Raw genomic sequence first — 24,866 nt, 5'->3', positions numbered from 1 at the left:
CGCTGCCGCCACACCGCCGGAGCACAATTTCTCTTCTCATCCTGAAGCAAAATTCTTAACCCGAGGTACTATTTCCGGGTTAGTGGAGACCATAGGTTAGTGAAACGTATGTAAACTGAAGCGTATGTAACCCGAGGTACCACTGTGCTGGGAGACGGCCAGCTCATTTGGTACAGTGCAAGATGATTCATCTTGGGGACGTAGGCTCAACCCCCGGGTGGGGCAAAAAGACCCCCCCCCCAGCTAAACTGCAGCGAGTCTCCACAGAAGATGGAGCAAGCATGTTTTCTCCTGCTCCGGAGACCCGAACCAATGGCTTCAAGTTACGAAAAAGGAAATTCTGACAACATCAGGAAGAACTTCCTTTTTTCTTTTTCAAATGTTATTTACACTTTTCTGATATATAAATTTCACTGATTTCACAGTCATTTTAACATTTTAAAACTTGACTTCCTTCCCCCTCTTTCTGCGGTTCCTTACATTTATTCTTAATATCTTCTGCATATCCAAATTAACTTATCTTACTCGTTTATTTAACTTCTTTAACTATATACTCTTATGTAGCGGCAGGTTATTATAATTATCCTGCCAGTGTTTTGATCTGTCTACAATTTGTCTGTAAACATTCTATTCCTTTATAAAATGTTGTCTTGATTCCTTATTCTTCCAGTAAGTTTCACCATTTCTGCATATTCCACAAGTTTTTGTATTCATTCTTCCTTTGCTGGGACTTCTTCTTCTTTCCATTTTGGGGCAAGTAACTTTCTTGCCATCAGGAGGAACTTTCTGACAGTAAGAATTGTTCAACAGTGGAACAGACTCCCTCGGGAGGTGGTGGACTCTCCTTCCTTGGGGGTTTCTAAGCTGATGGCCATCTGTCAGGGATGCTTTGGTTGAGATTCCTGCATTACAGGGGGCTGGACTAGAGGACCCTCAGGGTCCCATCCAACTCTTCAAGATTCCATTATTCTATATTGATGCCCTATCACTGAGATGTGGTCCCTTCCCTTAAAGTTCCACTCCTGCTTCTCTAAAACATATGTTCTTTCATTGTCCTATACTGTATTGAATTTTTTTTGGCAGAAAGTAAGTGAAACCATCAACAGAACTGTACAGAACAACCTTACATTTACAGAGCAAAACATCCTCTTGAATTATATGCCCAGCACATTGATATACCTTACCAAAGGACAATACAAGCGGACTCTCCGTGCCCTGACCGCAGCAAAAGGACTGATACTGATGAACTGGGAAAATAAAAATGCGGCTCCCTTCTACGATTGGATTCAAGACTTATGCAAACTCGCAGGATATGAACCACTTGCGTATAAACGCAGATTTGCCATGGACAAATTCAATGATATCTGGAATACATCCTTACAAATACTGTACTGTAATCAATGCTTTTTTCTGGGGGTACACATACCGCTAAACATTTTGTGAATCTTAAGTTTGGCCTCACTGAGGGACAGTATTTCAATATGAGTAGGAAAATGAGAGTACCCCTAAACATTTTTAAAGAAAAAAAGCACTGACTTTAATAGGGTAAGATCCGGTGAAGAACAATAACAACTTTGTAAAGTATAGAATTTTGGGTCGTTTCCCCCCCCCACTTTATTTTCCCTTCTATACGGGTTCTATTTCTCTCCCCCTTTTCTCTCTTTTATTTACATCTCACCATGTTTAGTGCACATATAATTATGTACTTTTTGAATTCTCAATAAAGTTTTTTTTTTTAAGGTTTACCATCGCAGTTTACCACTGGGCTACATCCCTCCACTTAAATAGGAACACAGGAAAATGCTTTATTCGGGGGAGCCTGGCCACCTGCCCTGCATGGAGGCAGGCCACTGATCCACCCAGCTTGGTATTGCCCACACGGACTGGCAGCTGCCCTCCAGAGTTTCAGACAGCCCTACCTGTAGATGTTGGGGATTGAACCCCGGGACTTTCTGCTCGACCAACCCAGCTAAGGCACTTCCATTTCCGACCTGCCTGCCTTTTGTCTCCATATGCCCACTTCCCAATTTTTTCCTGCCTTGGGATTCTCCTCCATCAACGCCCCAGCGCATCCCCCCCAAAATGCACTTTGGACTCACCGGGTCCCTGGATGGAGAGAGCAGGAGGTGGAGACCATCTGTGCAGCATCTGGGGGGGACCTGCAAAAAAATAATAATCAAAGCATCTTTAGAAGGGGGCGGGGCAGGATGTGACCCTTCCAGGGCCTCCTTCCAGGCCTCTCTAGGAACCCAGACACTCTTCCCCTTAACCCTTAGGCTGGATCCCTCTCTTTGAGCAATCAGTTTATTCTCATTTATGAATTGCTTCCCCTAAAAAAAAGGGGGGATTTAAAAAATAATAAGTAATACTTTTCAAATTTACACATTCCATTAGTTTTGCAATTAATTTGACATTTCAAAATTTGACTTCCTCCCCCCTTTCTGCGGCTCCCTAAATTTATTTCTTAATATCTTCTGTGTATCCAAGTTCATTTAATTTGCTCGTTTAATTATCAACTGTAAATATATACTCTTGTGAAACTGCAGGTTATTACACTCATCCTACTAATGTTTTTATCTGTTTGCAATTTAGCTGTAAATATTCAATAAACCATTTCCATTCTTTTATCTCAAAATGATTTTGCAGCAAACAAAAAACAAACAAAAAGCACCCAAACAACAAATGATATTCTGTATGTCAAAACTTGTCTCAAGGAGACAAGTAACTGTACATATGCCTTGTAGACATCTGAAGGTGAACCTTTTTTAAAAAAAATGTTTTAATGTTTTATTATGTTTTTAGACATGTTAGAAGCCACCCAGAGTGGCTGGGGCAACCCAAACAGATGGGCAGGGTATAAATATTATTGTTGTGTAAGGTCACCAGAAATGTAATATGGATGATTGGCTTCCCAAATTGACCAGATGAAATCTCAGGCAGTTGTACATATTATAAAACAGATTTATTAAAACATTTATTGCAATAAATGGTGGCAGTGAGAATGAGTTTCTCATTCTGCCCGACCCATGGGCATACACAGAGTGCTTTTATACCTTTTTTGACAGAGTGAAGTGAAGATCAGCCTTTCTGCAGTACTTCATCAACCAATCAAGAGAGAGCACCCCAAGATGCAAAGTCACCCGCCCAACTCTACTAGGTGGCGTTATGTACCTGGTACCTTCATACACGTGTCTATGTGGAATTTTACAGGCACAATTGTGGTTGTGCCCTACTTAGAACTTGCGGTGGGCTGCATCCTCTTGCTCTTGTGGTTTATGCTAGAATTTCTTAGAAGTGCTGTGTGTGGTTAGATCTTTGCATTAGATGTGCAAACATGCTGTGCCTGTTTGCTTTCTATCAGAGGCAGAGAGATTTAGAATTGAATATACAAAATGGAGTTCCTCTTGCTCTTTGGGCCTACGTGGCCTGACCAGGATTATTCTGGCCCTGGTCATTGCCACCCTATATTCCCTCCTCTTCAATATGGAGATGAAGAACAGGTGTGTTTCTGCATCTCCATTTGATTGACCCATCGCACTACAGTGTTTCCTGGTGTTTCCTGTTTGGCAGGGGGTTGGACTGGATGGCCCTTGTGGTCTCTTCCAACTCTATGATTCTACAGAGGAGCCAGCAGCTTCCCATGCTCCAATGTTAGGCCAAAGGATGGGCAACAGAGAGCAAAGTAAGTGAGGAAGCTTCTGCTGACTTTTCCCAGCTTGTTACTCAGCTTGTCTCAGAAGGGTTACCAGAAGCTTTTTACAAACCAAGGTTCTGCATAGGGCTAAGACAATAAGAAAGAAAATTGATATTACAAGCAGAATCTCTTTTAACTATGACCAACCTGGGAGCCAATAACTAATCTAACTCCATACACTGGGCAGACCTGCACCGTCTAGGCTAACCTTGTGGTACAAATCAGCCTGCTTCTTAATGTTTTTAAAATCACTCTCAACACGTTTACTCTGGTTGTATACAGATGCTAGTTCAGAGCCCTCAGAAGATTGCTGGGCTGCAAAGAGGTATGTAGGGCAGAAGAAGGCTAACTGGAAGCTTGCTCAAATGTTAGGTTTTTGACTTCCAGGGAAACAGTGCAAGGCAGATAGAGAACTTCGGGGTGGGGGCTGCCTTTTCTACTGAACAGTTAAAATACCTGACCAAGGCTGTTAAATGTTTCTTAGTGTCACCAGAACTAAAAAGGTTCCAGGAACCTCCGGCTGTGATCAGGAACTAGCAGTCATTAAAGACATAGTACAGTGCTTTTCTTAAATCAAATAGCAAAATATTTTACAAACAGACCTAAATTTTGTTACCTGGCACATTCAGACCTTCATTTTGAAACTTCTTAACTTAAGGTATACAAGCTAGTGTTTCTAAAACTTGTGAATAACGTGCATTACTAAGCAGTTTACACATGGGGTTGGAAACTTTCCTAAGGGGGAAAGGATAATTCATTGTTAGGATAGACACCATCAGCTAATTCATAGGGCTATACACAAACTCTGAGAGCCTGTAGATTAAGGCATTCAGTCTGCAGAACTGTCAGTGTAAAATAACCATGAAAGTTTTTTTTTTTTTCCTGCTTCAGCTTGATGCTATAAAGCAGAGTAAAAATGCTTGCTGAATTTAAGCCTGGTTCAGCTTTTGATTAATCTATTTCCATAACTCCTAAGCATTTTCTGTTGAAGTTTTTAGCCTTCGTGTTAGACCTAACTGGGAACACATATTTGCATTATACAAACATCATTTTTGTCGAAGCACAAGTGCCACTTTCTACTACATTGCATTTCCATTTGAGGCACAACAAAAAAATCGCAATACAGACTTTTGGCAACAAAGGGTTCTTTCTCTCAGGTGGCCCATGAATCTATAATGGCCACACTAGTCTTCAGAGATACTAGGATACTATAGTTGCTGGAAATCTAAAAGCCAAGGGGCTTTAGCCACTTTTTCCAAAACTTTATGTCAGCAGGAAAATACACAGTTCTCTCTCAGCTCAGTACTGGGCTTCAATGCAAATCAGTGGGTTTCAAAAGTTCCTACACAGTTCTAAAGGCCAGGAATATATATATATATAACAATTGGAGGTTTGTCCTAGCTGAGCATTTGGCTACAGAAAGAATGGCTATTGTTCCAGTTTGCCAGAATCAGGAGAGGCTTGCATTAGATATCAGTGGGCTACCAGAAGCTTCTCCCATCATTTCCAAAACCAGAACTGAGGGGTGCACCTGGCCAACTTCTTCCAGTTACATCCCCAACCCAGCTATAGCCCTGTATCACCTAGGGAGTTGCTGGAACCCTCCCCATATCTGTATGACCTAGGGAGTTGCTGGAACCCACCCCATGGTTCAATTTCTGAAACTGTTTTGGGTCTGTTCGCTCAAGTGAGGCAGGTACACTGCCCTTCCTTCCAAATTAAGGATACTGCTTTGGGGGCAGGTAGACTTCTACTGTGGGTCCCACTCAATTGATGCCTCCCATACAAATATACATACATACATACATACATACATACATACATACATATATAAGGGTCTAAGATTTACTGTGCCTTCTTGATGGTTGGCGGACGTTCCTCAACCCGTGCGTCGAGTGACAGCGTCCGGAGTGTCACAGCAGGGGCTACTTCGGTTTCCCATGCGCTGGGCGTCTTTTGCCGGTCAGACGCTGCAAGGGGAAACTGGTGCACCGTGCGCTGGGTGCCCACTTCTGATTAGGCACAGCAGGGTGTGGATCCAGGGGGTCACCTCAGGCACTTTCACCGGATGGAATGGATACCTCACCACCTAGGAATGAAGAGGGTCTCGTCTCCCTTCCTTCAAGGATTCACTCAGGGACTCGCTAGCGTCAGGCTGGAACCATCGTGTCAGGCTCCGCAAGACTACACGCTCTTCGCTCGAGTGATTTCCTGTAGATAAAAAACAAAGGAGGGGGGGAGAGAGAGAGAGAGATTGTCCTTGTAGCTGCCGCTGCTGTTTTAGAACTTCTTGCTGGTTAGTCCACCACCAAACTCTCCGAGGTAGTGCGTCCCACGTATTGGACATTGAGGTGTGTCTGGCACACAGAAGTCATCTCTGGGATGTAGCAGCAGTTAGTTGAGAAGTCATCTCTGGGATATAGCAGCAGTGCCTTACAGCAGTCTTTGCAGAATTTCACAAGGCTTGCAACAGGATTCCACGTCTGGTCCATCTTTCAGGATCTCCCCGTGGTTTCTCTTTCCTTCCACAGAACTTCATGCATGTGCAGGGTCGAGGGGGGCGCTTTAAATCCGTATTTGCCTCCCATCCAGCTGCCGACGGCTGAGTTCTGCTAGGATACTGAAGCCTGTTTTTCAAATTGTGCAAAGTCTTGTGGTTTCTAGAAGAAGAAAAACTTGCAGCTGCTTTGTAGCAACGGGCTGTTTCTGTGAGACATGCAATTTTTTAAAGTCAAAGCATTTAGAGCAGTAGTGTTTTTGTAAGCTGAAACGTGGACCTCCAAAGCATAACATCTTTTTCTCCCTACTTTCACAGCAACGGTCTTGGTCACACAATGTCACACAATAGAATGTCCGAAATGGCAACACCAGCCAGGCACAGCCACAGTCTCTAAGTGCAGGTTGCAGGAGAAAGCAAGTTGTGCAAATACAAATCATGCAGAATCGCTTGTGTAACCAAATAAGGGGGGTTACGCCACACATCTCTGCCGGAGGTTTGAGAGACTGCTTGAGATTTTTCGCAGCCTGTCTTCCAATGGTAGTGTTAGATTCAAACAGACAATGTCTTTACACACAAATCTCCATTCAGTATAACTTCCTTCTACCTTATCCTGAATTCTTTAGTTGACAGACATTCATTTCATTAAAATATGCAGTTCTACAAATTTTCCAACATGTTGCTGTCACAAAAACATATGAAATGGGGTTGCAGGTAGGAGGGTAAAACCCTTTTTAAACGTAGTTTGCTTTTAGAAGGACTCAAATGTCTCTTTTTCCCCATTCTTGTAAGTTTCCCCAAAATTAAAATCTGCACAGCTCCAACAGGACTTGGGGAATAGATGTTAATTGTTCAAATAAAATCTATTGTCTCTTGCGTTGTGAACTACTTAGGTACATGATTTTTTCCTTTTCTTTTCTTTTGAAGCCAGCTGAAGCATATGAAAACATTTTCTGAGCACCGTTACTGGCATTTTGTCAGTATCCTGTGCAGCGGTAGCCTCATTTCTAGTGTGGTGAATAGCATTTTAAAGGTTGCAGAGATGATTTTTCTGAACCAATCCTCCGCTGTCTGTTTGTACAGCCCTTTTAGGCATAAAATCAGTCTGATGCTTCTTTTGGCTTTTTGGGGCTGTTTCAAGGATATTTAAAAACAGAATACTGGGTGCCTATGTTTATAACAAAGTCCAGATGCAGGTAACTCTTAAGTCACCTTGACCATGGCTCCTTGCCATGCCTGCCAAGCCAACGAACTCTCTTCTGCTGGGACCCCCTTGTCCCATCTTTCTCCGAACACACTTCCTTCCTCTTTTACATTGACCGAGACATCTCCGTCCTTTAAGGTCCAGTGGTTCCTTTCCCTAGCAACTGACCTTCACCAGTGACCTTTGAACCCCTTCTGGTTCCTCACTGGTCCTTGAGCCATCATTTGTTGCCGTTTAACCACTGCCTTTCTCTTCCTCTTCTTTCTCACAATGCCTTTCTTCTCTTTGGGGGAATACTGGTTTGCACCACCTTTTTTCTCTGAACTTGTTGTTGGCAGGACTTGTAAATTAAATTTCTTTTATGGCATTCTGAATTTATCTATCATGAATTTTAGGGAAATCACATTTTTCCCTCCTCTTTACCATACTCCTCCCATTTATGGCCCTGTAAAGTATCCCCTCATTCACAGCACACACTGCAAACTTTGCCACACATACCATGCATTGGACACTTTACCACACTCTACCTCCCAGTTTTCCCTTGTTTCCTAAGTATCTATTTGTCAGGGGACCTCCTCCCTACTGACTACTAACATACACATTTTCCTCCTCCCTTTTGCCTCTTACCCAAAGCGCCTGGTTTTCCCAGTTGACCTCTGATTAACTGAGTACTACCAACACGCTGGAGATGTGATCAGGATCTCCCTTCCCCTCATTAAAGGGGGCCAATTCCCTTCAAGGTACCTTTCCCCTTTCTACTTACCCCAGCCGGCTTTTCCTGTTCTTCCCTTCCAACCTCGGTCCTTTTGCCTCTTCGTCCAGGGCACGGAAACTCAAGGGCCACCTCTGATCCTCCGGAAAAAGTCTGCCGGTGTGCACCAGACCAGAGGCGCCGTTAGGAATCTGCGCCCTGTCCAGTGGGGCAAAAGGGGACTGCCTCTGGTTCAGGGAAATGCCCTCATCCGAGTCACGCTTGCACCAGAAATGTAAGGTCACCAGAAATGTAATATGGATGATTGGCTTCCCAAATTGACCAGATGAAATCTCAGGCAGTTGTACATATTATAAAACAGATTTATTAAAACATTTATTGCAATAAATGGTGGCAGTGAGAATGAGTTTCTCATTCTGCCCGACCCATGGGCATACACAGAGTGCTTTTATACCTTTTTTGACAGAGTGAAGTGAAGATCAGCCTTTCTGCAGTACTTCATCAACCAATCAAGAGAGAGCACCCCAAGATGCAAAGTCACCCGCCCAACTCTACTAGGTGGCGTTATGTACCTGGTACCTTCATACACGTGTCTATGTGGAATTTTACAGGCACAATTGTGGTTGTGCCCTACTTAGAACTTGCGGTGGGCTGCATCCTCTTGCTCTTGTGGTTTATGCTAGAATTTCTTAGAAGTGCTGTGTGTGGTTAGATCTTTGCATTAGATGTGCAAACATGCTGTGCCTGTTTGCTTTCTATCAGAGGCAGAGAGATTTAGAATTGAATATACAAAATGGAGTTCCTCTTGCTCTTTGGGCCTACGTGGCCTGACCAGGATTATTCTGGCCCTGGTCATTGCCACCCTATAGTTGTTGTTATTGACAAGAGTGCCTGGTGTGGCGAATTTGAAACGGTTATGTTATGTTTTTGTTTCGCAACCGACCTATCGAAGGGTTAACCCAGACTCCTGGTTAACTGGCAGCAACATTCCATGGGAGGCGTGGCCTGCATGGGGTTTTAAATGGAAAGGGGAACAGTTATGTCAGTTGGTGGTTGGGGGTTTTTCTGTGTGGGAGCTTGGGTGGCTGTGGAGAAGGTAGATTTTAGAGTAGATGGAGTAGTGGATAGGTATGCTGTTATTTGATTACCAAGAACGTTATCTGTGAAAATTAAGTTTGTACCAATGTTACCAGAAAGCAACCATTAAGATTCAAGCCAATAAATATCCATCTTTAAAGTGTCACATTAGTAATCGTCTATTTCATTTTCCAGCTAAGGTACCCAGGAACCCAGGTGGTGGGGAACTCTTTTAAACTGTCAAAACTGCCTTTTAGAGGAGAAAGGTTAGTTTGTGGCTGAGAGTGCACCAAGAAAGGGGGGGGCTAAAGGAGGAGACAGGTTTTGAGCGATAATAAAGTTACCTCAGGAAGGAGGCTAGCTTTACAGTAAGGGAGGTTCTAGTGAAGGGAAACCCTTATCTGAGCGCACATAGGAACAGTCTTATTTATAGCCCCAAGTCTATATAGGTACCTGGTCACGTTTAGGCTGGAAGAGGACTCTCTTTTATTTTTGAAAACCCACAAGTGCTAGAGGGTTTAAAGAAAGGCTAGAGGGATAAGTGGGAGGTTTGATTTACCTCAGAAATCCCTGCTAGTGCTTTTAATAATTGAGAGGTCAGAGTTATAAGACGGAAAGTGAGAGGGACTTCGTCGCACCTGGCGTGCTATGGTCCATGGGGTCACGAAGAGTCGGACACGACTAAACGACTAAACAACAACAAATTGACAAGACAGAAGTACTGTTTCTGGGGGACAGGAGGGGGGCAGGTGTGGAGGACTCCCTAGTCCTGAATGGGGTAACTGTGCCCCTGAAGGACGAGGTGCGCAGCCTGGGAGTCATTCTGAACTCACAGCTGTCCATGGAGGTGCAGGTCAATTCTGTGTCCAGGGCAGTTGTTTATCAGCTCCATCTGGTACGCAGGCTGAGACCCTACCTGCCTGCAGACTGTCTTGCCAGAGTGGTGCATGCTCTAGTTATCTCCCGCTTGGACTACTGCGATGCGCTCTATGTCGGGCTACCTTTGAAGGTGACCCAGAAACTACAACTAATCCAGAATGCGGCAGCTAGACTGGTGACTGGGAGCAGCCACCGAGACGACATAACACCGGTCCTGAAAGACCTACATTGGCTCCCAGGACGTTTCCAAGCACAATTCAAAGTGTGTTGGTGCTGACCTTTAAAGCCCTAAACAGCCTCGGTCCAGTATACCTGAAGGAGCGTCTCCACCCCCATCGTTCTGCCCGGACACTGAGGTCCGGCGCCAAGGGCCTTCTGGCGGTTCCCTCGCTACGAGAAGCCAAGTTACAGGGAACCAGGCAGAGGGCCTTCTCGGTAGTGGCACCCACCCTGTGGAATGCCCTCCCACCAGAGGTCAAAGAGAACAACAATTACCAAAGGTAGCCCTCCTTCTTTGGAGGTCTTTAAGCAGAGGCTTGACAGGCATATGTCAAGAATGCTTTGATGGTGTTTCCTGCTTGGCAGGGGGTTGGACTGGGTGGCCCTTGTGGTCTCTTCCAACTCTATGATTCTATGATTCTACCAGACCTTTAGAAGGCATCTCAAGGCAGCCCTGTTTAGGGAAGCTTTTAATATTTGATGGATTTCTGTGTTTTAATGTTTTGTTGGAAGCTGCCCACAGTGGCTGGGGGAACCCAGCCAGATGGGTGGGGTATAAATAATAAATTGTTGTTGTTGTTGTTTTTAGTTGGGTGGTATGCAAGGGCAACCATGGGGAACCTTGGCTTCCCCCAAAGGACCCTGGGAGCTGCAAGGGAGCGAAGGGTTTTGAAGAGGTTGTTGTCCTGTGTAGTTGATAAAATTATCTGGAGAGCACACCAGACTGCAGGAAAATCCATTCCAAAGTGCAGCAGAAGCAGCAGCTAGAATGGACAACATGGATGTCTAGGTTTCTGTGTTTAGGATGAGGAAGTCTGGAGTCTGGATTTACCTTTAAAGGGAGGGGAAACTACAGTTCGAGATATTTTCTGCCTAAAACCCTGGGCAGCCGCTGCCAGTCAGTGGAGACAATTCTAAGCTCAATGGACCAATAGCCTGACTTAGTAAAAGACAACTTTCTCTATTGCTGTTTTGCAGTGCTGTGGTCTAAACCACAGAGCCTAGGGCTTGCCGATCACAAGGTCTGCAGTTCGAATCCCCGCGACAGGGTGAGCTCCCGTTGCTCGGTCCCAGCTCCTGCCCACCTAGCAGTTTGAAAGCACGTGAAAAGTGCAAGTAGATAAATAGGTACCGCTCTGGCAGGAAGGTAAACAGTGTTTCCGTGCGCTGCTCTGGTTCGCTAGAAGCGGCTTTGTCATGCTGGCCACATGACCTGGAAGCTGTACGCCGGCTCCCTCAGCCAATAAAGCGAGATGAGCGCCGCAACCCCAGAGTCATCCACGACCGGACCTAATGGTCAGGGGTCACTTTACTTTTAATTAAAAATATATATATTGCTGGGTTTTCTTTTTGTTGTTCTCTTATCTGGGGTTGGACTAGATGACCCTCGATATCCCTTCCCGCCCTGTGGAACGCCCTCCAATCAGATGTCAGGGAGATAAACAACTGTCTGATGTTTAGAAGACATCTGAAGGCAGCCCTGTTTAGGGAAGTTTTTAATGTTTGATGTTTTAATCGTGTTTTTAATATTCTGTTGGGAGCCGCCCAGAGTGGCTGGGGAAACCCAGCCAGATGGGCAGGGTATAAAGAATATATTATTATCATTATTATTTAAATAAGGACTTTCTTCTGTCTCTCCTGAGCACCCCAAGCATTCTGCTTCACTGGATGTCTCCCACTAGGTTCCAGTGTGACGTGAGAGGGAGAAAAACCTCTCTCTCTCCACACTTTCTCCACACACTTCTATTGTGTCACCACATTGCGCGCCCAATTATTCCTCTTTGTGTAGAGAGAGGGAGGGAGGGAAGAGGGGACAGAAGGGAAGTGAAACCTGACCTCTCGTCTTCATAAATAACCACAAAAAATGGGGGCACTTACCCGCGGCCAGCTATTCTGCCAGGCCTTTGGCCAAGGCACAGTCTGACCCCCTCTCTCCTTCTGTAATCCTCAGAGAACAGGCATCCCCAAACTGCGGCCCTCCAGATGTTTTGGCCTACAACTCCCATGATCCCTAGCTAACAGGACCAGTGGTCAGGGATGATGGGAATTGTAGTCCAAAACATCTGGAGGGCCGAAGTTTGGGGATGCCTGTCATAGAACTGTAGCCCAATGGTTGCCATTAATTTGATTCTGAATTAGAATGTATTTTAATTACTTAACACTGTGATTTTATGTGCACTGTGCTATTTTTGTTATTATTACCTTACTAGTGTTCTCCCCCTAATCCAGCAGATGACGCCTGGGTTAACCGGAATGAGGACAAGCGTCATGGAGCATCCTTTAAAAGAGCCCAATGTACAGAGGGGGAGGTACATAGAAGGACAACTGAGAGCAAAGCAAAAGAGATAAAGTGGAACAAATCTTCTGCTTTGCAATGCAGGAATAAACTCAGCTGAAGCATCCATGACAGATGGCCAGCCAACCTCGGCTTAAAAACCTCCAAGGAAAGAGTCCACCACCTCCCAAGGGAGACTGTTCCATTGTCGAACAGCTCTTAATGTTTGATGTTTTATCATGTTTTTAATATTTTTTGGGAGCCGCCAAGAGTGGCTGGGGAAACCCAGCCAGATAGGCGGGGGAATAATAATTTTAAAAATTCTTATTCTTATTATCTTTATAACGGCCTCGGACCAGTATACCTGAAGGAGCGTCTCCACCCCCATCGTTCTGCCCGGACACTGAGGTCCAGCACCGAGGGCCTTCTGGCGGTTCCCTCGTTGCGAGAAGCCAAGTTGCAGGGAACCAGGCAGAGGGCCTTCTCGGTGGTGGCGCTTGCCCTATGGAACGCCCTCCCATCAGATGTCAAAAAGGAAAACAGCTACCAGATTATTAGAAGACAGCTGAAGGCAACCCTGTTTAGGGAGGCTTTTAATGTTTAATAGTTACAGGTAGGTAGCCGTGTTGGTCTGAGTCGAAGCAAAATAAAAAAATTCCTTCAGTAGCACCTTAAAGACCAACTAAGTTTATATTTTGGTATGAGCTTTCGTGTGCATGCACACTTCTTCAGATACCATCTGAAGAAGTGTGCATGCACACGAAAGCTCATACCAAAATATAAACTTAGTTGGTCTTTAAGGTGCTACTGAAGGAATGTTTAATAGATTATTTTATTTCATTTTTCTGTTGGAAGCCGCCTAGTGGCTGAGGAAACCCAGCCAGATGGGCGGGGTATAAATAATAAATTATTATTATTATTATTATTATCATCATCATCATCATCGTCTTACTGTCAAGAAGGATACTGGCAGGTTACTGTTGTTTTATCTTATTACAGTGGTACCTCGGTTTTCGAACGTCTCAGAAGTCAAACAGCTTCTGCTGAGTGTTTCTCAATTTTCTCAATTAAATTTGCAGACTGCCCTCTTTGTGCCTCGGTTTTCAAATGTTTCAGAAGTCGAACGGTCTTCCAGAAGATTACGTTCGAAAACCGAGGTAACACTGTATGCTATATGAATCCATAATTGCAGAGTTGGAAGTGGTACCAGGGGGTATCGAGTCCAACCCTGTGTAATGCCGGAATCTCAGCTATAGCATCCGTGACAGGGAAGGGAAATTACCACCTCCTGAGGGAGAACGTCCCACTGTCAACAGCTCTTACCATCGGACAGTTCTTCCTGACGCTTATTTGGAAATTTAGAGGTTTAATATTGCCTTCCCTGTTGCTGCTTTTATGCTTGTATACTCCTACGTCTATTCAGTTTATGTTTATGTATAATGCAAATGCAATAAAAATGTGGTGTTTCTTTTCTAAAAAAAGAAAGCCGCAATAAAATATATCACAGCGCTAATATTTTCAAATGCATGCGAAACAGACACACAGGCTGCAATCCAAGTTAGAGGGGAAAGCTTTATTAACACAACACACAGACAAGGGAACGCCGCAAGCGATACGATGCTATCAGGCATAGGATAGAAAACTCTCGGGGTGGGGAGTTAAAATGAAGCACACCAGGAATCGAGAGTCGGAAAGTCCAGCACAATTAATAAATAAAAATATACACTGGTATCTTCCTTCAGACAGACCATGGTTCCTTCTCTCTCAGTTGACAGATTGTACAGCCTGCCCAAATTCTGGTTTCTTTACAAAGAATGTGCCTTCAACGTTCTGTAAATCCTGGGTTGTCACAACAAAACATCAGATATTGAAATCTTCCCGATACAGGGCTGCCTTCAGATGTCTTCTAAAAGTCAGAGTGTTATTAATTTCCTTGACATTGGAAGGGAGGGCGTTCCACAGGGAGGGTGCCACTACCGAGAAGGCCCTCTGCCTGGTTCCCTGTAACCTCACTTCTTGCAATGAGGGAACCGCCAGAAGGCCCTCGGCGCTGGATCTCAGTGTCCGGGCTGAACGGTGGGGGTGGAGACGCTCCTTCAGGTATACTGGGCCAAGGCCGCTTAGGGCTTTAAAGGTCAGCACCAACACTTTGAATTGTGCTCGGAAACGTACTGGGAGCCAATGTAGATATTTTAGGACCGGTGTTATATAGTCCCAGCAGCCACTCCCAATTTCCTTCTGACACTCACTCCTTCTCCCTCTTGTGATATGGTTACATTTTGAGATTCTCGGTTAGTTGGAAGAGCTTTCATCCGCAGCCTTCCTTGCTCCTTTGAGCAGAGCTTTCCAAAGTGTGTGTCGCGACACGCCATTGTGTCGGCTGCAGTGTGTCATGCGGGTTTAAACTCCAGTCTGCTAGTAAAACTGAACTACAGTGGTACCTCGGGTTAAGAACTTAATTCGTTCTGGAGGTCCGTTCTTAACCTGAAACTGTTCTTAACCTGAGGGACCACTTTAGCTAATGGGGCCTCCTGCTGCCGCCGAGCGATGTCTGTTCTCATCCTGAGGTAAAGTTCTTAACCCGAAGTACTATATCTGGGTTAGCAGAGCCTGTAAACTGAAGCGTCTGTAACCCGAGGTACCATTGTACTGTGTCAAGAAATTGTGCATGTCTCAAAAGTGTGTCAACAACATGAAAAGTCTGGAAAGCTCTGCCTTAGAGTGAATCCTCCATTACGAAGATCTGTGCCCCACCAAGAGGACCTTCTCCAATCCAGGGATTCCTAGAATTCACCACATTCTCCCCCGCGTGGATTTTTTTATGTTCATTAAAGTTTGTACTCCACCTGAAGCTTTTCCCACATACGGGGCACGTGTAGGGTTTCTCCCCTGTGTGGATTCTCTGATGTGACTTAAGGTACGAGCTCCCGATGAAGCTTTTCCCACACTCCAAGCACGTGTAGGGCTTCTCCCCTGCGTGCACCTTGAGGTGGATGGCATGACTCTTACTGTGGCTGAAGCTCTTGCCGCACAAGGAGCACGTATAAGGCTTCTCCCCTGTGTGGATTCTGTGGTGCAGAGTCAGGCCCGTGTTGCGCGTGAAGCTTTTCCCGCAAACGGAGCACTTGAACGGCTGCTCTCCCGTGTGGGTTCTCTGATGAGAGCTGAGACTGATGCTGTGGCTGAAGCTCTTCCCGCACAAAGAGCAGGCGTATGGTTTCTCCCCGGTGTGGATCCGCTTGTGAGACCGGAGGTCCGAGCTCCCCCGGAAACTCTTCCCGCACTCGGAGCATTTGAACGGCTGCTCTTCCATGTGGGTTCTCTGATGAGAGGAGAGGTCCGTGCTCCGGCGGAAGCTCTTGCCACACTCGGCGCATTTGTAGGGTTTCTCCCCGGTGTGGATTCTCTGATGTTCGTTAAGGTGTGATTTGCGGCTAAAGCTTTTCCCACACACAACACACACATGGCACATCTTTTCGGCGTCCGTCTTTTCATGGATTGCGATTTTGTGGAAGTCGGAAGTGAGGAAGGGATTTCCCCTCTTCTCTTCTGCCTCAGTTTCCCTTTTCTGCTGTTCCCCCTCCGAACATTTGGCTTTTTCCAAGGAGACGGCGCACGGTGTTTCTTCATTCCCGATCTTCTGCCTAACTCCTGCTGGAGGAAGGAGAGAAAACTAGTAAGAACTAGCAAGGGAAAAACGGAGCCTCTAATCAGGGAACGACTGGTGCTGCTGCTCATGCCAGAATGGAAGGCAGATCTGGCCAATATTAAATGAATTTTGCTGATTGTCATTAACTGAAAATGCAAGTGACGGGCCTCCGATGCTGTTTAAGGTGACTCCAATGCAAAACCTCTAGATAAGGACTCTGTTTACACAATCTTACCGAGAAGAAACACGGTAGTCAAAACAATGTAAGAAATCTATCCGTTAATGTGGCAGCACTTTGGAACTCCCTGCCACTTGACAGCTTAGTGCATTTTTGTTTAGGCATGTGTTTTATCTCTTTGTAGCTGCTGTTGATTTTAATCACCGTTTGAATGTTTTAAATGCCTGCTTTTAGTTGCTTTTATTGAGAATTTTAATGTTTTATCATTTTTGTGTGCTTAGAAGTTTGCTTCATTTTTTTAAAAAATGCAATCAAGCAGTATATAGGTTTTGTTAAATCAATAAGCCTTACCCAGAGAAGCCAGTATCCCATAATTCTCCACCATGACTTCCCATTGCAGGACTCTTTGGTCCGGATCCAGCAGAGCCCACTCCTCCTCCGTGAAATACACAGCCACCTCCTCGAACGTCACCGGAACCTGGAAGGGGAAGAAGAAGAAAACAGTTTCTCCTTGCAGACTATATAACGGATCCCCATCATTAAATAAATTATTATAATCAATTACTGTAAGCCACATCCTGGCATCTCTCACCAACCACAGGCCAGTTTGGCTGGTGGGTGGGGCTTAGCACCCGACAATCACCTGACACCCTGTGACATCTTGTCCGTGCTACGTTGGAATGCCTTTAATGTTTTTAGTTTGGTGGGGGGTTTTTTGGCATTCCAACTTATTTTAATCTTATTGCACACCACTCTGAAATTTTCTGAAACGGTCTACAAGACTGCAGACTAAATCATTAGGTCTGTTTTCCCACCATATTGGTAACCAGGCATATGATGCCCCAAATTTTCTCTCGAGGGTGTTGTTCTCATCGCCCCCTGCCACCAATTTTGACTGATAATAAAGAGATGTTGCGTTCATTCTGCTCCCCTTCTAAGGATCCCAGGCAGGGAGGGTGAGGCCGAGCAGGTCAGCTTTGCCCCTCCATGGGTGCCACGCAGCCTGTCGCCATGTGTCCTTTGTCCTTTGACAAGTAGCCCAGGGACAGAGGCGCCCAGCCTGTCCCCAAACTTCTACCTACCTGGTCAGGTGCCACAGGTCCTCCTCCACCAGCAAGAGGAGAAGGCTCGGTCTGCATGGCCGCTAGCATTCCTCCACCTGAAATTGACACAACGTATGGAAGTGAGAGCTGGACCATAAAGAAGGCTGATCGCCAAAGAATTGATGCTTTTGAATTATGCTGCTGGAGGAGACTCTTGAGCAGGCATCCCCAAACTTCGGCCCTCCAGCTGTTTTGGACTACAATTCCCATCATCCCTGACCACTGGTCCTCTTAGCTAGGTATCATAGGAGTTGTAGGCCAAAACATCTGGAGGGCCGAAGTTTGGGGATGCCTGCTCTTGAGAGTCCCATGGACTGCAAGAAGATCAAACCTATCCATTCTGAAGGAAATCAGCCCCGAGTGCTCACTGGAAGGACAGATCATGAAGCTGAGGCTCCAAGACTTTGGCCACCTCAAGAGAAGAGAAGACTCCCTGGAAAAGACCCTGATGTTGGGAAAGATTGAGGGCACAAGGAGAAGGGGACGACAGAGGACGAGATGGTTGGACAGGGATCTTGAAGCTACGAACATGAGTCTGACCAAACTGCGGGAGGCAGTGGAAGACAGGAGTGCCTGGCGTGCTATGGTCCATGGGGTCACGAAGAGTCTAAACGACTCAACAACAACATCAATGGTGGGAAGCGTTGCATTGCTTTAGGCACATTTTTTTAGTGTTTCAGGAGAGGGAGAGGGAGAGAGAGAGCACACAGCAGTGTGTCGTAGTGGTTAGAGTCTCGGGCTAGGGTTCAAATATGCCAGTCGGCCTTGGACACACTAAGCTAAGATGGACCCAATGGTCTGAATCAGGATAAGGCCGCTTATACTGTTATTATATTCCTACGCACACCTGGCAGAAGCTGAAATCTTCTTTGCCCATTCTTACCCAGGGAGCTGGAGTTTCCTTCGCCCTCCTGCGTGACCCCCCAGGAGGGCCGACTCCGCCTGGAGTCCGACGGAGGCATCTCGGCTTCGGAGGAAGTGAGGACCGATTCTGCTGGCAGCGTCCGGGGCTGGAAGCGATGTAAGGGACCCAGGTGAGGGAGAGGAGAGAAATCAGAAAAGGAAAGGATGCAGGCAAAAGGCAAGGTTCAGAGTTCTGAGCAGGTGAAAGGAGGCTTTTCCAGCATGAGGGCCACATTCCCACCTGGGCAACATTCTGAGGGCCGCGTAGTGGGTGGAGCGGGAAATGCAAATGTTGTTTTTGTGAAGGAAGCGGGTTTCTACACATACATTTAAATTTGTATTTGCATTCGTGTTTCCATCCAGACAAGCAGGAAACATGCTCCGAGCTCAAGGACAGATTCTACCTAACATTGTATTTTCTATTGTGGTTTTGTTTTAACTTGTTAAAAGCTAAATTCCCTCCCCAACCCCCACAAAAAGCATTCATTGCGCTGGGCTCTTGTGAGAGGAAGGATGAAATATAGATAATCATCATCTCTTTATTGAATTTATTTATTTATTGCACCCCACTCTTCTTCCCCCGAGGCGATGAACAGATACACCATTTATTTATTTTTAAAAAACAACACCCAAAAACATGGGTAATTTTTGTAATGTTTTGGAACAAGTTCAATGATAATGTCCATCTTCTGCTGCTTCCAACCTGCTGCAATACTTTGGTATTTCTGCATGCTCTTTACCTTCGGCTTATTTTGCTTATTAATAAATATATTTTTTAACCCCAAAACATTGTAAAATGGTCACAACGTTCTAAAAACCAATTACAACGTGCCTTGCCTTACAAAGGCCCCATTGGCCCTGTGCGTTTAAAGCAGCATCGCACCACTTTGAACAGCCATGGGTATCCACCCACAAAGAATATTGGGAACTGTAGTTTGGTAGTTTGTTAAGGGTGTGGCGTGTTCGAAAGGCGTGTTCCTCTCCCAGAACTACACCTCCCAGAGTTCCATGGGGAAAGCAACTGATAGAAGTTTGAAAAACACAAATGAAGTAACATAAACAAACCCTTTCTTGGGTGATTTCCAGAAAAATTGAGCCACTAGGATACCATCCCACACAATTAGAGCTCGCTAGAATTATTACTTATATTATTATTATTATTATTATTATTATTATTATTATTATTATTATTATTATATTTATTACCTTCACCTCACGCTAAGGCACAAGGGCAGCTCGCAACATTAAAACACAATATTAAAAACAGTTTGAAACAACTTGCAATCTCAAAAATAAGGCGAGTCCTAAAAATATTCTGCTTAGGGGCAAAAACACGAAGGTTAAGAACAGCCCTGTTGGCTGAATCCAGTGGTCCTTTCAGTCCAGCATCCTGTTCTGACGGTGGGCAAACATCCCTCTTCTGGAAAATCCACAAACAGGATTTGAGCACTATAGCAGGAATTTCCTCCCTTTTAAACCCCAGAAACTGAAATTCACAGGCATCTACTGCCTCTGGCAGGCAGAACAAAACCACAAGCCAATACAGACTGTTAGTCTTACACTGCACGAAAATAAGCTTTTACTTGGATGAATCTCTCACCTGCTGCTCTTCCTGCTTCTTGTCCTCTGCCCGACTCAGGAGGAAACCTTCGGCCAGGGCCACCGCCTGGGAGCTGGTCTCCGCTCCGCATTCCCTGACCCAGTTCTCCATCTCCAGGGGGAGGACAGCCAGGAACTGCTCCAGGATCACCAAATCCAGCATCTGAGCCTTGGTGTGTTGCTCTGGCTTCAGCCATTGACGGCAAAGATGGTAGAGTTGGCTGCAAACCTCTCTGGGTCCCCCGGCCTTCTGGTAGCAAAAGTGCCTGAAATGCTGGTGTTGAGCGTCTGAGCTGAGGACGACCTCCTTGCCCAGGATCTCCTGCGCGGTTCTTTCCCATAATCCTCTGCTGCTCCTAGTCTGGGTGACGCAAAGGTCCTGTCTTGCTATGGACCCAGTCAGCTCCCGCTCTCCCATCTTCGATCTGTGGCTCCCGAGAGGTCGGGAGCGGCTCCTCCCTTGCTGCCGAATCTTTCGGCAGCCTGGGATTTAGGGTGGAGGCCAATCCAGCATGGGAAACAGGTCAATGGCACATGCCGCCAAGCGGAGAAGGTACTTTGCAGGAAAAACTGGAAATCCACCTGCTTAAGGCTTCTTCCTGTAAACAAGGCAAGCAAGGTCACAGCAAGAAGAGGGAAATTAGAGGCTGGGAATGAGGATGTGGGGGCGAGGGAATTTATCCGCCAAAGAGACTCAAAATAAAAGCTACAAAATCCAGGAAGGGCCATAGCTCAGGGGTAGAGCAGTTGCCCTGCCTGCAGAAGATCCCGGGTTCAATTCTCACCCGAAGTCAGCATACTGTCGATACTCTGCAGTGAGGCGGATCAATGCACAGACTCGGTATTTTTTCATTTATTTACTGCATTTTTATCCCATTTTTTCTTCAAAGGGCTCAAAGTGTTCTCTTCCTCTGCATTTTAACGACAGCCCTGTGAGGTAGGTTAGGCTGAGAATCCATGACTATCTCAAGGTTGCCCAGTGAGCTTCCTGGCCAAGCGGAGATTCGAACCTAGGTCTCCCGGGTCATCATCGAACCCTCTAACCATTACACCACACAGCTTTGCTGCAACCCTCCTGCAATGGCCTCACAAGCCACTTGCGAGTCTCTCAAAACACGGGTTGAAGACATTTCAAAACTTAACTTCCTCCCCCCTCTTTCTGCAGTTCCTTAATTTTTTTAAAAATATCTTCTGCATATCCAAATTCATTTAATTTGCTCATTTATTTATCTACTTTAAATATATACTCTTATAAAACTGCAGGTTATTACAATAATGCTGCCAATGTTCTTATCTGTTTGCAATTTATCTGTAAGTATTCAATAAACCATTTCCATTCTTCTATAAAAAGTTTTTTTTTCCTTATTCTTCCGGTAAGTTTCACCATTCCTGCATACTCCCTAGGTTTTTGCATCCATTCTTTCAAAATGTTAAAATGATTGTAAAATTAATGAAATGTATAAACCTGAAAAGTAGAAATAAAATAAAACAACAACAAACGAGCCTCTGCAAACTCTGTGCCCTCCTGATGTTTTGAACTACGACTCCCAGTGGCCTCAGGTTGACAAAGGCAGCTGGATCTAACACCAAGTAAACGGGCAAAAATGTATAAATCTAAATCAAATAAGTGTTGGATATGTAAAGAGAAAGAAGGTTCCTTTTATCATGTGTGGTGGTCTGGCAGTAAGGTTGAGACTTACTGGAAAATGATATACAATGAAATGAAAAAGATGTTCAAAATAGCATTTGTTTAAAAAAACCCAGAAGGCTTTCTATTGGGAATTATATGGACAGAACTACCTAAATTGTATAGAAACTTATTCATGTATGTGACAAGAATGTTACTTGCCCAAAAATGGAAAGAAGTCCCTGCAAAGGAAGAATGGATACAAAAACTCATGGAAGAGGGGGAAGGAAATCAAGTTTTGAATTGTCAAAATGATTGTAAAATCAGTGAAATGTATCTATCTGAAAAGTATTTTTTTTTAAGTATATAAAAAAGACAAAGGCAGCTGGGCCCCTTCACAGATAGGAACATAGGAAGTTGCTGTGTGGTATAATGGTTAGCATGTCTGACTATGACCTGAAAGACCAAGGTCTGAATCACCACTCAGCCAGGAAGCTCATTGGGTGACCTTGGGCCAATCACAGTCTCTCAGCCGAGCCTACCTCACAGGGTTGTTGTCAGAGTGAAATGGAGAGGAAGGTCTGTGACCTTGAACTCCTTGGAAGAAAAGTGGGGATGTGCATACCTACACACATAATTTTTATGGTATGCCCCTTTTCCATAGTTAGATTGATAAAAGAGATAGAAGGGAACCCGAGGGTCATCTAGCCCAACCCTCTGCGATGCACAAATTCTTCACCCAACGTGGGGGTCGAACCCACAACCCTGGGATTCGGAGTCTCATGCTCTACAGAATGAGCTATGGGATCAGTTCAGACCATACAACATGAAAAAATGCACAATTGCAGCGCAACAAAAGCAATCATAAACAATAAACAAAACACCAAAAATACGCAATCAGATTGAACAATTACTACGTAACCAGATCTAAAATAAAAGGTATGAAAACCCCTAAACTATACCTCAGCCCAAGACTATTCTCATAGAAGGTGACTCTCTGCCTCTTCTTTGAAGCCCCAATATCTTTGGATGAAGGCCAGAAGGGTCCCCATAGAAGGGCAGAACCAGAGCAGTGCACGGAAACGCCGTTTACCTTCCCACCGGAGCGGTACCTATTTATCTACTTGCACTTTGATGTGCTTTCGAACTGCTAGGTGGGCAGGAGCAGGGACCAAACAACGGGAGCTCACCCTGTCGCGGGGATTTGAACCGCCAACCATCTGATCAGCAAGCCCTAGGCTCTGTGGTTTAACCCACAGCACCACCTGCGTCCAAGCGAAGGGTAGTGTAGAAATTTAATAAATAGTAGTAAAAATGTTGCACACTGCCTATGATAGCAGCATCTCTCACCAAATGCAACTGGTCAGTGGAATGAACTCTATGAATTGAAGAAAGAGAGGCTATGTGTACTTTTATTATACAGGTGAAACTCGGAAAATTAGAATATTGTCGAAAAGTGCATTTATTTCAGTAATGCAACTTAAAAGGTGAAAGCAATATATGAGATAGATGCATGACATGCAAAGCAAGATATGTCAAGCCTTTATTTGTTGTAATTGTCATTATTTGTCGTTGTTGTTGTTGTTGTTTAGTCGTTTAGTCGTGTCCGACTCTTCGTGACCCCATGTCGTTAGGCGGGTCAATTATAAATGGAATGTAATTAATGAAATGTAATGGTGATGTTTATTTTTGTTTATTTTTGTATTATTGTAACTATTTGTTTTATTACTGTGGAATTTCCAAAAGAGAGCATTTGTAAAAGAAAAATTAAAAATAATAAGTTGCAATACTGAAATAAATGCACTTTTCGACGATATTCTAATTTTCCGAGTTTCACCTGTAGATTAAAATCTGTCAGTGAATAATGATGATGTATATGAACCAGTCTAACGGTTGTCAATTGCAGTCCATCAATTTTGCTGCCTCCGACGGTGGAAAGGGAAGGTAGCTGACTAGAAGGCTGGTGGTTCGAGCCCACCGGGGGATTCCTTACATTGCAGGGGGTTGGACTAGATGACCCTGGGGTCCCTTCCAACTCTATACAATTCTATGCATCGTCTTTTGAAGCCTGCCTGAATCTGAGGCTGCCTCCTTGCCTTTAAGCGCCGGCTGGGTCTCTCTGTGCGCCTCCTTCCGACCTCCCCGGCCGACCTGCCTTCTCCCCTGCCTCAGTTTCCCCACTCACCCACAGCAGCCCCGGGGACCCCGAGGGGTTTGCACTCTCCAGATTCCTTGTTTGGAAAGGGGGAAGAGGAGCGGGAGGGAGAGAGGGAGAGGGAGGCTGCGCGTGGGGGGCGGGGGCGGGAGATCAAAGGCTGGCTCCAACTCCCCCCAGCGGTGGGGAAGGAGCAGGATGCGACTCTTCCCATTCATAAATTCCTTCCTTCCTTCTTTCCAGCCGCCTCTCTAGGAAGCGGGACTCGTTTGCTTTAACCCTTAGCCTGCAAGCACGCCGTTCTTTTAAAGCATTACAAATCCCCCATAAGAATCCTGGGAACCCTAGTTTGAGGGTGCCAGGAAGGGGGGAAAACTATAGTTTCTGTTGCGGGAAGCCACGTGGTTTTCATGTATAGCGTGCATGCAGCCGTAGACTGACCTCCCCTCATATTATTATTATTATTATTAGTAGCCCACCCGCTTTATTTTATTTTTGAATAAGTTTTTATTGGCGTTTTTTAATAAACGCAGGTCCTAGGGACAATAAATGATGCAAAGAAGTAGGCTATGCATTCTCATGTCATGGAAGGGTCCCCCAAGGGCCATCTAGCCCAACACCCTATAATGCAGGGATCTCTGATGGACTATGATGAGAGTGCAAAAAAGACTGGGAAATTCAGAAATCAGGAAGACCAAAATTTCAATAAGGAATTGGGGGGGGGATTTATGGTTTACCTTGGAAACCACTGTAAACAGTTAAACTCTTTAGCCGGACTACAATAACACTTGTAATGTAACAAGAACTATGGATACAACGGAGATTTAAAAAATGGGAGTAGGTAATTTAAAATATGCAGTGGAAAAGGACTAATAACAGAATGCATGGAAGGAAGTCAAAAGATTCAGGTGAATCTTTGTGTATTTTTTATTTCTGATTACGACTTGTGTTATGAATGTAAATTTTAATTTGTAAAATCAAATAAACAATTTTTTTAAAAAAATACAGTGCAGGAATTTCAGCTAATGCATCTGTTTTGGTATCACAAAAACAGCACGGCAAATTTGCGGCAATATCCGCAACATACGGTTCATT

General features: G+C 44.9%; 1 protein-coding gene across 1 annotated transcript in view; it reads right to left on the bottom strand.

Annotated features, from left to right (window-relative positions):
• The window catches only part of LOC118080191 (uncharacterized), a 35,589-nt gene extending 11,621 nt beyond the window's left edge, over positions 1 to 23,968 (bottom strand). Inside the window, exons 1-6 of the mRNA XM_088662519.1 lie at positions 23,802 to 23,968; positions 19,991 to 20,588; positions 18,371 to 18,521; positions 17,467 to 17,543; positions 16,736 to 16,862; positions 15,280 to 16,211 (exon numbers count right to left, since the gene is read on the bottom strand). Of these exons, the coding sequence (XP_088518645.1) occupies positions 15,280 to 16,211; positions 16,736 to 16,862; positions 17,467 to 17,543; positions 18,371 to 18,521; positions 19,991 to 20,407 (1,704 nt within the window). The 5' untranslated portion in view covers positions 20,408 to 20,588; positions 23,802 to 23,968. The remainder of the gene's footprint in view (positions 1 to 15,279; positions 16,212 to 16,735; positions 16,863 to 17,466; positions 17,544 to 18,370; positions 18,522 to 19,990; positions 20,589 to 23,801) is intronic.
• Between the last annotated feature and the right edge of the window lie 898 nt (positions 23,969 to 24,866).

Source organism: Zootoca vivipara, chromosome 2, assembly GCF_965207765.1.
Source record: "Zootoca vivipara chromosome 2, rZooViv2.hap1.1, whole genome shotgun sequence".
Taxonomy (NCBI): domain Eukaryota; kingdom Metazoa; phylum Chordata; class Lepidosauria; order Squamata; family Lacertidae; genus Zootoca; species Zootoca vivipara.
The sequence above is the reverse complement of the archived record's forward strand: the minus strand, read 5'-3'. Positions and strand labels throughout refer to the sequence as shown.